General features: G+C 43.6%; 1 protein-coding gene across 5 annotated transcripts in view; it reads right to left on the bottom strand.

Moving 5' to 3' along the window:
- SGSM3 (small G protein signaling modulator 3) overlaps nucleotides 1-13,297 on the bottom strand; it is a 32,026-nt gene that overhangs the window by 15,514 nt on the left and 3,215 nt on the right. For 2 of the 5 annotated variants that reach the window (XM_063395973.1, XM_063395977.1), the window contains exons 2-6: nucleotides 4,509-4,586; nucleotides 3,159-3,244; nucleotides 1,939-2,005; nucleotides 327-535; nucleotides 75-182 (exon numbers count right to left, since the gene is read on the bottom strand). In XM_063395973.1, the coding sequence (XP_063252043.1) occupies nucleotides 75-182; nucleotides 327-535; nucleotides 1,939-2,005; nucleotides 3,159-3,244; nucleotides 4,509-4,515 (477 nt within the window). In that variant the 5' untranslated portion in view covers nucleotides 4,516-4,586. Of the gene's footprint in view, nucleotides 1-74; nucleotides 183-326; nucleotides 536-1,938; nucleotides 2,006-3,158; nucleotides 3,245-4,508; nucleotides 4,587-7,309; nucleotides 7,413-13,132; nucleotides 13,170-13,297 lie in introns of all 5 variants that reach the window. The other 3 variants (XM_063395975.1, XM_063395976.1, XM_063395974.1) reach the window with 3 other exon arrangements.

Below are 13,297 nucleotides of genomic sequence, written 5' to 3'. Positions count from 1 at the left end.
CAGGTACATACTCCATCTTCCTCACACAGTCAATTTTGCCTTCTTCCCACTCAGCACTAGGAAGTATCTCCTACCTGTTTGGCAGCAATGGTTTCATTGTTAGAGCTGTTTTTCATGATATCTCGATATGACATCTCTGAGTTCCTCTTCTTCTGCAAAGCCCCTGAAAGGCGCATCCACAGCTGAGGGGATAGGGTAAACAGAGATAGAAGTCACTCAGACCACCACAGAAAGCCATAATCTGGCACCCCCTCAACCAAGAGATCCCATTCCGTGATCTCTTACTCCAGGCAGGAGTGCCTGCACAGAACAGGCAGCACTCTCACCTGTGGTCTCATGCTATGTGGGATGCCAGCCAGCACCAGGGAACGCAGCTTGTCTGAATGTGGTAGGGTGACCTCAATTTTGTCCCAGGTGAGGTCGCCCACATCATGGTTGTGTGTGAACTCCAGATGAGCCTGCCACTTGAGCCTCTGCTGTGGCTCCTCCGACAGTGGGAGTCCCAGAAGCTTGCTGGAGTTTGGCTCAGCACCATCTGATTCAGCAAAGGGAAGAGAAAGGAATAGAGGAAAGCGAGAGAGGGAACAGGAGAGGAATGAACACACAGCAGAGTGGGGAATTAGGATGGCCATCTGAAAAAAACACATTCAAAGCACTTATATCTTCCAGTTAGAGCATGGAAAGGCAAAGGTTGGTTTCTAACTGCCTACTCCATGTGGCAAATTTTATGGTCATTAAGCAAAAAGTTTGTGACCTTGAGAACTAAGAAGCTGTCAGCAGGCTTCTAGTCTCTACCGACTCATGATTTAGAGCCCAGTGTGGCTGGAATTGAACAAGATCTTGCAGCAGTCACCCTGCTGGGTTTTGTAAGGATCTGTAAATCAGGCTGACAAAAGCATATCAAGCATCAGGGCTGGAAAGCAGAAAGTCTACGCCCATGGAAGTAATGAGGTGCAAAATGTTAACTTTCAGGAGATTTAAACACCAAAAATGCTTTAATAAGGACACTTCCAAATTCACAATGAGAGAGCACCTTAACTTGAGGCTTCCTAAAATAGATACTTTAGCACCAGGACAGGTTTGACATAAGGCACTCTGTCCTTCATCATATAATACATTGCAACAATGCACTCCAAATCTTTCTGCTAATTCTATAATGCACAGGTCTATCAAATGTTCTGGCTGAAAAAAAAATCACTGTGTTCTGTCCTCATCTTCAGGTCATTGCTTCAAAGAGGATCCTCTGTGACTCAAGGTGCCTTGGAGCACACATGCAAACAACTTCTGCCCTTAAATTATATTGCCTGAGCCCTGGGAATGACCCCCAGAGCACATGAAACAATTCCTACATCTCCCATTCCTTTCTCTTCCTCTTTGCTAAGGCAGCCAGCTGTTGTAGTTCAGTGCTCAGCTTCAACAGCACTCCATACCGCCTTCTATTTGGTTGCCTGCCTCCATAGCTAGCAGAAAAACTAGGATGTAGGTTTTTCCCTTACAATTTGCCCCACACTTTGCTGAGATGCCGAGGTGGGCAGAACATACCATCACTCACCTCGGCCATGAGTTTTTCAGCAGACAGTACATCTCACTGTGCCTGCTTTGAGCCCTTGCAGTGCTACAGAACACAACGGAGATCCCGCTGTGAACTGGGGAAGTTGCCCTTCTCCAGAATGCAGCTGCTAATGGAAATAGTAACTCCTCAACTTTTCTCCCTCTTCTCCATGGCACAACATAAGGGGATGGAAATGACTGCTGCACAGTCTATGCTCTGGACTTCCATAAGGCCAGCATATCTAATACACTTGATTACAAATGCTAGGACACAGAAACAGGTGGGTAGACAAGACTTAGCACAAAACGGTTGCAAAATCCTGCCACGCTTGAAAACATAAGAAGGGCTGGACACAATGCAAGTGGGAGTGACGCGACTGGTTTTACCTTCTTTGTCAACTCGGAAACCAAATTCATCATAGCGGAACTCCGGCTGCTCAACGGATTCTTCTTTCTGGGAGATGTGAGGAAGGGAAACAGACATTTTCAGCACTTTATCACTGAATAACCAGAGACATATAGATACTGCCTCATCCCACCACTGCCCACTCTGTGCCCTTTGAGTAACTAGACCTCTTGCCCGTTAATTTTTAAAGCCTCCCACCACAATTCCCAGCCGAGGAGATGTTGTCTGCTATTCCCATTTTGACTTCCTCAGGGAAAAAAATGATATGGATTTCAGCATGAGCTCAGCATCTTATCAAGATCAGAACTGCCCACCTGGAGGGACATGCAGCCCTCCTCATGGACTGAGGAATATACACACACCAGTTAAAGTGGCCTCTACTGTCTGCATCACTACTAACAGCCATCCTTCCTGTTACCTCTGCACACACACTGCAAATTCATCTCCCTGCACCATTCCATCTCCTGTCTGTTGCTCTCAAATTTCCTTTGAAAGGCAGCAGGCAAACCTGGGATTTGCACCTGTAATGCAAATCCAAATTATAGACCAAAGAAATTTAAGGTCCATGATCCAAATTTCAACCTTCCTCATCTGTGCTCATGGTTGGAATTGGGGCATACTGGGGGATACACACAGGAGATTACCTCCAGGCTTTTTTAGGAGTCAAAACCTACTGCTCTCTCCCCTGTCCTGCAAGCCCACCTGCATCTCCTGTGGGGACTCCAGCAAGCGCTGTGCCCAGGCAGCACCCAAGAAGCACTGCCCACATACCTCCACAGAAAGCTTTAATCTGCTTTCAGTAAACACTGTGGCTAAACTACAAAACTCCACAGCTGCTTCCTTCCCTCCTGCTCTATCCACATGGTGACAAGCTTGAGGCTAGCATTTCCAGCTATGCACAAGCTATCCAGAGTAGCTTCACGACAACAGAGGCTCCCTGAGAGTGTCAACATTTTACCATGGAGCAATAGTTGCAAAACAGCAGGGAAATAACTCACAGAAGTTCCTCTGTGCTCTACAAGATCCTCTTGCAAGAGCCAGGATGCAACCGCAAAACATGTGAAATCCACAACCAAAGCATTGGAGGAAAAGTGCACCTCTCCCTCCTTTTCCCTGTGGCTTTTGGAGACCACCAGAAAACACCAGGTTCCCTCTACTTTTGTAGAGCCAGAGAACATCCCCACTCTGTCCCACACTGTACCTGTGTGTATTTTGTCAGGATTTCCTGAGGCCAAATGCTGGGTGTGAGTGCTGAGAAGGGACCCCCAGGAGAGGGAGTGTGATGGCCTAAACAGAAAGAGATCAACACACAGCAGTGAAAACCTGGAAGAACACCCTTGGAAGATACACACTCCATACAAAGCGTTCCAGCATGAGAAGGACTCACTCATCAGTTTGTTGCTACTGCTATTCTAAACATGAGACAGCTCCCACTTCACCAGGGAAGCCAGTAATTTCAGATGGTTTTGCTCCTTTTTACTGAGCAAAAAATGCCAAAGGGCCAAATGGAGTTTCTTCTAAGAAGTCGATTTTTAGTGAAGAGAAATAGTTCCATGGCATCCTACGATCACTCACCTGTTTGAAAAATGGTGTGATCAGCAACAAGCCAGGGGTATCATCACCAAATAAATATTATTTTGCAGAAGTAAATTCCTCCTATGGACCAGCACCAGCAGCACTCCAGAGTTCCCTGAAACTCTGTCACTCAGGCACCAGAATAGAAAATCTGAGACTTCAGAAAGATGCTCAGCTGCCCCCTTTTTTCCCAGCAGGCTGGGACCATGTCAGACCATGTATAGAGAGCTGCAGCAATGAAAGTATGCCTATAATCTTGGTCTTTTGTATTCAAGACAAGCATCCTTCCAGTCTCAGCTAGAGTCACAGTTGAACAGCTTCCCTTGGAATACAAGCAGACCATCAAGTCTTGCAGTTGAAGCAGATAAATATTTCCCAAGTCTTCTACTGTTCTAATCAGCAAGACAAAGGTCTACTTGGCCTTGAAGCACAGTGTCCCCTAGGGTTATGTGCACTGAAATAACCAGCTGGATCAGGAAGGAACGCTTAGAAAAAAGTACAGGGTGGGAAAGTTTGCTTCTCTAAGAAAAAGACCCAGTTTTAACAAAGCTTGTATCTCAGAACTCCACAACTAAACTCCAATTATTCTTTGGCATTCTGCCTGTTCTAGAGCTACCACTGTACAGCAAAAATCTCTCACAGTCATTGTGAGACACTCACCTTGGGGGAAAACTTGGGTGGGAGAACAGAATCAAGCAAATCCTAAGGAAAAATGGGGAAGGCGGATCACATTTCAACCTCCTTTTTCCTCTCTGTTCACTGGCTGAAAAAGCTTCTACATGGCAAAAGAAGGAAGTGAGTTTACCCTGAGTGAAAAGCCTGCTGGGTCACAAAGTTTCCTCTCTCAATCTGACCAGAAAGTATGTTCATGTAAAGAATGGCTCTAGGAACCAGAAATCTTTGTGACATAGTTTTAGCTGAAGACAGCTGAGCAAGCAACCAAATGAGAAGATACTGTGGCAATTTCTGTCCTCACCTGACATTGCACTAGGCTGAGTGGCACAGGTGTCAGCAGGTCCAGAAATGCTGTCTGCAGAGGTGAGATGTTACACTCCTGCGATTAAAAGAGAAAAAAAGAGTGACGAGAAAATTCAATTAGCATCTAAGAACATGGTGGGGGACTGACAGATCCCTCACATGCAACTTCCTTACATGAAAATTAAATTCCTTAGTACTGCCCCCTCAAGACATAAATTCCAGAGACTGGAATTTTCTTTTGGTTTCATACCTGCTGACCTGCTAGAAACAGTACACTGTCATTTGCCAAATTTCTTGTGGAAATAACAGCAACAGCTGGTTGAAAGAATGTCAAAAAACCAAGTCAGCCTTCAACACCTTTTTCATTGCATACTGTGAGTCCTGTACTTAATGATGTAAACTAAGGAGACACCCAATACATCATCATTCTCTGAAGACACTGACCATGGAGAAGAGACAGGAGCAGTGAAAAGGGTTTAAGGGGGTATCATTAGATGCAGTAAGTTCAAAAGAGATTTTAAGAGTAGCACCAAAAAGCACATGAGTAAAGTATGTAGGGCCGCAGAATACAACTCACTGAAGCATGTGGATGTGGACAAGACGCTATCAAGTACCTCTGCAATGAGTCACAAACGGTCCTCTGAACTAAATCAGGCAATAGAGCTCCCCTCCTTGTTTTCCTGACACTAGTTTAACAGCAGATTTTTGTGGGGATTTCTATGGGGATTTACAGGAAAACAATGGAATAGTTCAATAATCAGAGAGATTCTGGACTTTAGGATCAATGTCAATTTGTGTGTGGGTGACAACAAGAGCCACCTCTACCAAGCAGATAAAGCCAATGCTGGGATAGATCAGTTATTCACAATTCCTTGGTGAAGAACCTGGGAGAAACTAACATTTGCACACCTAGGATGGCTTTTCCAGCTTCCCTTTTCAGTAAAGTTACTTATGACTGTAAGCTGCTAAAAGGAGAAACCCCAGGAATTCATCCCACAGGCCCCATCCAAGTTGTTTCACAGTGCTCATTAGTAGAAGGTTATATTGTATTTGCATCTCAGTGAACTTTCCAGCGAGCACTTGCAGCCAGGAAACAATTTGCTACAGCAGCCCAAGATAAGCAGCCATAAAACACTGCAAAAGCATAAAAAAAATCTGTGTCTGGGAATACAAATGATAAGGTTTCTTCCTTACAGATTTAAATAGCTCTCTGCCTGAGAAAGGCCAGAATAGATGAAAAGACACTCTGATCCATTCTGACACCAGGGCAGGTGTTCTTAGGGCAAAAAGAATCACAAACAAACAAAAATAAAATCCTGCTTTTGTTTCTGAGAAGTAATGTAGTCCACAGGATGGTCAGTTGCACGTCCACTAGTCCTGTAAATGTTTGTCTGTTCAGCCTTACACTCTAATCCTATTTGTTCCCTTAGCACCAACTCTTCTCTTAGTAGTTGAAGACATAACAACAATTACAAAATGAGCATCTGTATGCTCATATTACATAGGAATGCACAGACCAAGCACCACAACAAAGTAAATTGGCTGACATTACTTACTTCCCTTTCAACATTGCTGTGAATGTATTTTGATGCTTTTTTCACTGCCTTGCAGCCATGGCTGCTCTGTTCCTAAGCCTGCAACGTGTTCTCCCCTGTCTTCTCTCAGCCCAGTTAACCCTGTTTCCAATGGCTCTTATTAGGAGTGCAGTCAGTACATCTGCCGTGCTTCTGATTGCCTGTGCTCTGAATCCATCCTCAGTGCCTTGAGCTTCTGAGTAGAGATTCCCCTCAGCCATTATTAAGCATCATTGCATGTACAACCACTGCTGACTCAACCTGCTGTGGAGGAACCAGGCCAGGGTGCCAGGCATGTGGCTGAGAAAAAAAACCCTTAATAAGGGAATTAACCACAGTGCTTTGAAACTGGGCAGGAGAGTGCTGAGTGAGTCTCTCCTTGTCCCAAGACAGGTGTAGCAGATGGAACCCTCCCTTGTCCAGCCATCACGCCTTGGCCTCTGCACTGTTGGGGATCACTCCCCTGCCTGCTCTCCTATCCCTGACATTAGAGCACTGAACTTTGTGGGTAGGTTTTTCCTGCCCCTGATTCCCATAGAAGCTTTCCTGCAAGCACCCATCTGGGACAAAGCCCAGAGAGAGTGTGAGGCTCACCTTGCTGCTGGCGTGGTTGTGCAGAAGGGCAGGGTGAGCAGCAGGAATCACACGAAGGGAAGGCTCCTCCTGTGGCACATGGAGACACTGCCCTAGGCACTGCCCTCAGAGCCAGGTATCTCCAAGAGAAGGTGCTGTGGCCACTGAACCAGCCCTTCCAGCACCACAGGGAAGAAGGTTCCCTGACACAGCCAGGCACCACCTAGTGTGAGCCAGGAGGAAGAGGAGGATATCTGGTATGTGGGATTGACATAGTAATGTCTTTCCTTTGACTGAGGGATATAAACCTAAGGCAACTCTCAAGCTCTCCTAGCCAGGAGATAGCAAGTAACAAAAGGGGCTCTACAAAACTTATGAAACCACATGTGTGAAATTGCTGTGTTATTTGCAATGTACACACTTCTAAAATAAAGCAACAGTAAGAAATACAAAGGAAAAAACACATCAGATCCAACAGATATTAATGGCAACTCCCAAACCCTCACTACTACAACATTAAAAGCAGTTTCACCCACACATTAAGGAGCACCTCCCTTGTTTAAATTTCTTATATGAAGCAATTTTGGTCACACAACAGGTAGTCTTTATTTTTTTGAAAGAAATGTATTTTTTGCTAAAATGCAAATAGTACCTGTTAATCACAGACTCCCTTTTTGAATTCAGAGTCCAAAACAAATCACCACCATTGATTCCAGCCTGCTAGAAGACGGGTGTGATGTACCTGAAAAAGAAGGCTGCAAGGGAAGCTCACAGTCAGCATCAGGTACAGCCATTTGAAGAACTCCACCTGTCACACATTTGTTGGAGTTGCAAACACACACCATGCAGGATTATATCCAAATAGTTTATTTTCTAGTGCAGGTGTCCTTTAGAAATTAATGTTTGCAAAGGAGTCTTGCAAATTTACTTCCACTTGGAAATACTGTGCCTCCCCTGGACACACTGTCTCTTCCCCACTCCTGTAGTATGAGAGATTTCAATTACCTAGCTCCTGGCAAACACCAGATAGCAATCTCCTGCTGCCTCTGTTTTTCCTGCTTGGCCTCTTTTGCCACGTGATCTCCATCTAAGCCTGTGGCGATAGTGCCTGGATGTGCTAAGCACAAAATTACGCCATCTGGAGCCTTTCAGTAGAACCTTTATTTTGGGACAGAAACTCCTTCCCAGAAGTGTTCTTCCCCGACTGATTTTAGTGAAGAAAAAAAAAAAAACAAGAAAAAAAGAAAAAGAAAAAGAAAGAGAAAAAGAAAAAGAAAAAGAAAAAGAAAAAGAAAAAGAAAAAGAAAAAGAAAAAGAAAAAGAAAAAGAAAAAGAAAAAGAAAAAGAAAAAGAAAAAGAAAATCCACCAAAAAGAAAGCATACCTCTAGCAGACTGTGCAGAGAACAAACATTTTACCAAGCAATATTTTTGTATCCTCAAAACTTTACAACTGCTAACTATGAAGGAACCTCCACTGAGTATCATCAGAAGGAGCTGAACAAGCATAACAAAGTTAACAGAACTGCACCTCTGTTGACAGTAAAACAGCATGGGAAAAACTCTGTTTTCCTTTATGTTTAATGAACAGAAAGCAACCAGTGTACACAGTAAATCCCACTGCCACCTCGGGACTGTCAGCCGGTTTCCACTGTTCTCTATTCTCTTCCTTTAGTAAGAAAAAAAGCTTTGGAAGAGAGACAAGTGATTGGAAGTCACAGCACCCATCAGGAGACTATGCACATAGGTGTAGTTCTAGAAGCCTCTTCCAGCTCAGGTTTTGAAATCCCAAGTATATCGTGTCCAATTTAACATCTCCCTCTCTCAGAAATCAGACAAGCACTCTGCACAGAACCAGGCAGTTCAATTTTGTCTTCTCACAATCAGAAAACCTACGTTTTCCAAATTATAATTCTGATTTGCTCAATGAAATGTCCAAGGGAAACTCTCAGCAAGATGCCCTTGACCTTCCTTCCCTTCCCCGATAAGTGTCTCCCTCAGGTCAGGCAAAGGCATATCCTGGAGCTGCAAATGCCACTAGTCCACAAGTCAATATTTGCTTTGCACACAGAGACAGAAGAGAACTCTTGCTTCACAAACAAATATGTAAGTGAGCAAAGTGCAGCCACACACCTGACCAAGGGGCAGACAGGATGCAGAGAGTTCCTGTCCCTCACACCCTGACACTCTGGCTTTGTAAAAAATGCGAAATCCAACACAGACATTACACAAACACTGGTTAAGGAGTCAATATGGTGTTAGCTAACCTAGCTCATCCCAAACTTTCTGTCTGAGGCTTACAAACTACAACCAGCCCTACACTGCATTGGGTGTTGAACAGCACGTACAAAAGCAGGCTGGAAGTGCTGAGGTGGCCTTCAGGCTTCCTCTCTACAATGTGACTGGGAGTGAAGAGCTGGGAACTTTAGGTGCCCTCAGGCCACTTATTGTAGCACTGCAAGTGAACCAGTGCTACACCAAAAACCTAGGGCAGGTCTCAAAGGGGAGGTGAAAGACCTGGAGAGCAGGAAGGGAGAAGCTTGCAGAGCCAGCCGGGCAGGCAAGCTGCTGACAGGTTATGCCACTGACTGCAGAGGCACCACCCAGGATGCCAGTGCTGCCCAGTCATCCACTGGGATCTGACAGCAGGAATGTGGCAGGGCAAAGTGTTTCCTCCCAGCTACCTCAGGGCACTATTACAACAACAGAGACAGCAAAAAGTAAACTGGAACTCTGTGTCTCCTGCCATAAAGCACCTTGTAGATTCCTGCCCTCATTGGAAATGTAATTATGTGCAGAAAACTAAAAGGTACTTTCATGCAATAGTTCTGCTCCTTGCACTGCTCAGTGTCCAGCAATGCCTGCTGCAATGACAGAGAGCACCCCAGTGGAGCTGAAGCTGCTGAACCATGGTCAGTTTATACAAAAGGAACAAAACAAGTAATCTGCAGTTTTGTTCCAATTGCGTCTCCATTTTGAAAATAAGGATGTGAAAAAGTGGAATCCTGCCTCCTACCACTTATGCATTGGACACCCAGACCACAGATGGACTTCCTGACCACAGTTCAATGTGTCAAGCTTGTCTTAGGAACATCCCTACATAATACCTACTTATGTAGAATGCAGGTATCCTACACATCTGGATATTTTATTTCCAGAGCCTTTTATTTACCTTGCTCCAAAGCAAACAGCATGCCAGCTAAGCATGAACTGTACCTCTGTGGAGAACTTCTTGTTAGCCAAGACCCTCGGGATCAGAGGAAGGGTTTCCCCTTTCCTGGCACTCCCATTATTTGAATGGTGAGAAGATTCATGACAGGAATAGTGAGTGCTCTTTGCAGCTCATGCAGGAGGATTGCAGTCAAGTACAGGATAAACAGTTTTTAGGGTTTTCTATCTGCATCAAATAAAGTTAGAAAAAGAGGCCAGGATACAAACTAGCATGGTGTTCACTGCACAGCAAAATTCTCCTTGCTTCCAACAGAGGTAAGAAAATCTGTATGTGCCAAAAAAGGCAGGTCTGCAGTCACTCTAAGTCTTCAAGGCTTAGGGAAAAGGCAATTCCATGTTAAACACCACTATGCAAATATAAACCAAGGGTTTCTGATTAGTGTCTAAACATATCTTCCATGAGGGTTAAGTATTGCACAATAAACAGGCATTTTCACCCAAATAAACACAATCCAGGACCAGGGCACTTCTGCAGAACTCTGCAGAAATTTGTTTTCCCAAAAAATTTCAGAAGAGTTGTTCACCTTCTGGTCCATTGCAAGATTGCAAACTATTAATGAGATGTCTATGGAAAGCAATCGCAACTGTCCAGTTTCATTTGAATACAGAAACTTGAAAGAAAATATTTCTGTTAGAGATGCAGGGCTGTACCAATCAAAGAAAGTTAAACTGAACTGATAGTTATTTCAAGTCAGGTGTTATGAAGTCTTTTATATCACACTCCTGTCCTGAGCGGTGACAAGCAGTGCCATCCAAGGCTGTCTCCATCACCAGCCCTGCAGGCTCAGTCAGGTGGAAGTTTGATTCTCAAGCTGGTCTCATCCTATTGCTCCCAGTGACAATGGAACAGTGGCCTGAACAACAGCTCTTCCTTGACAGGACCTCAGAGGATTTGCAGAGGTTTTACTGTCATGGTTTGCTGTTACCTTGGTGAGGTACAGGAAAGGCTCCTTTCAGGTCACTGTCCTGTAGCTCTGTTTTGTTACTTGCAAAATTATTTGCTCCTGTACTTGCAAAAAAAGTCAGATTCACTTCACAGGACTCTGAGCAGGTCTCACTTCATTTGGATCCAGAAAATGGCTTTTAAGGCAACTATATTCCACAGCATTCAAAACATTTTTCTTCAGAACTCTGTCTTTACAGTACTCAACTTTCTAAAGAGGTTAGTAACACTTAAAACACCTCTCAGGACTGTTTGTAAAGCTCTTATCTAGCATGTCATGTTGGACTACTTAGATCTTGTTCCTGCAGAAATTTATACGCGCAGATCACTTAAGACGACAAAAAGCCAAATATACAATGATTGTTGACATTTGTAACAAAACAAGACAAAACCTCTGATATTTCCCAGTTCTGGGGATCAGGAAGATTTCTTCTCCAGAGGAGAATGACTGGCAGGTTATGGACTTTCTCTCTCATTCTGAATCATCAAATACTTCCCAGCCACCACTTACTGGGCAGTAACCACAGCTCTTGTAGTCATACTAATACCAATATACTCTCTTGTCTTCACCTACCTCATCAAACAAGCCTGTTTGAATTTCTTCCAGGGTGTTTTCCTTAAGCCAGAAACAAAATTGCTCCATTACCAATGTAACTGCTTGCGCTCCAGTTTAAAAAAATCAGAGACTTCCTCAAAGACAAAACAAATGGGGCAAGACAACATCCTTCTCTTCCCTACTCGATGTCAAGAGTCACACAGTTGACAAGTGAGATTCTCCCCAGTATTTCCAGATAATGAGCCTGTGTAACCTTTACATATCAAAACCCTTGACCAGAGAAAGAAGTTTAGGCAAGTCTTTGTGTGGCTGAGGACACAAACCTGAAGCACCAAAACCTCTCCATCTCTTAAGGGACACTTAGGACACCACACTCACAACACAGAATGAAGCTGTTTGTTTACCTCCTCCTACTGGACAGTTGCAAATTCTCTGTATCTTATCCATTTGAACTAGGGTAGGATCTAGAATAACCAGTGTGATACAGATAACCGGCAAGGGTCATTGCTGATTTAGCTAGAAAAGCTGTAGGACCACATACACCAAAATATAAAGCACCTTAACTTTACCACTGCAGATAAAATTGCAATACTCCTTGGGATTTATTTTTTTAAAGTTTTTGTTACTTCTGATGTGTTGGTGAGAAGTTTGCAATTAACAGCCAGGAAAAGGCACCATTCCAACCATTTCCGAAACAGTTTTTGCCTCAAACATGGTATCACCAATTTCTTTGTCAAAGCATCTCAAATACCAAACATGGGAAACAATTTTGCAACACACAAATCAATTCATGAAAAATGGGACTAAGATGGGCAACTCTCACACAGATCTCTTAACCAATAATCTCTACTGTTACCACGTCACCTTAGGTAAGACACGTTAATTTTTAAAAGCCAAATATTTTGATTATTGACTATCTTTTAAGATTGTAAAGATCTTAACTGAGACTGGCAAAAGATCCCACCTTGTGGGAAAGTGACAGCTTAAAAGCACAGCAAAGAAGAAAAACCTAAATAACATCAGCAGACGTGCCTAAAACGGGAGAATTATTTCAGTCCTGAGCAAGCATGCAATACTTTCCTCAGTTCAATTCTATCATTCCCTGAGCAGTGTAAGTCTTCCAGAAATATGCCCCTCCTCTCTGCTGCCCCTCAGGGATTCCCTTCATCCTTCTTCAGAAGAGTCACTATGAATGACATCTCCCTAATATCAAACCCCATTATCAAAATATTATCATAAACAGGAATTAAGATAGGCAGTATTTGTCACTTTAATCTGTTAAATACAGAATGAACATTGTATTAACATGACACAACCAGTTCCCACCCTGACCTCTTTAATTACATGCCATGTCTCTTCTCACCCTCTTCCTTCCCCCTCACTTTGTGAATTCTCCAGAGTAGGAACTCAGCCTTTGTTCCTGCATAGGGACAGTCACACACACATTGTGTGGATCCAAAAACAAATAATGAAATTGAATTTTGTTCCAGAGCCTGTTTCTTTCCAGGCCACCACTCCAGACTCCGTAGCAGCTGAAAAACTATTCTAGAATTCAGATTATCCAGCAAGCAACTGTATCCTGATCAACAGCTCAGCAGAGGCATAGCAGTACCTCACTCCTGCTAGGTTGAGTTCCTTCTTGAGTGATTTTAAGATCCAGTCTTGCACTACTAAAAACCCATTGATCTTAATTCCAGTAAGACAGCTTCACTCTCCCATCTATTTGCACTAAAAGATTCTCCATTACCTCAAGGCACTGTTCTTCCTTTATTCCAACTTCTCTCCTTAAAAAAAAAAAAGAATCATAGCAAGCCATGCAGAGTAGCGCCTGAGATATCCTGAAGTAGGAGCTATGACATCACATAAACCCCCCACAACACCAACACTGAAATTGACTTGTTTAGACGGAAAA

This window comes from Prinia subflava, chromosome 4, assembly GCF_021018805.1.
Source record: "Prinia subflava isolate CZ2003 ecotype Zambia chromosome 4, Cam_Psub_1.2, whole genome shotgun sequence".
NCBI classification, from domain to species: domain Eukaryota; kingdom Metazoa; phylum Chordata; class Aves; order Passeriformes; family Cisticolidae; genus Prinia; species Prinia subflava.
Note: the sequence above shows the minus strand (reverse complement) of the source record. Positions and strands in the feature narration are given on the sequence as shown.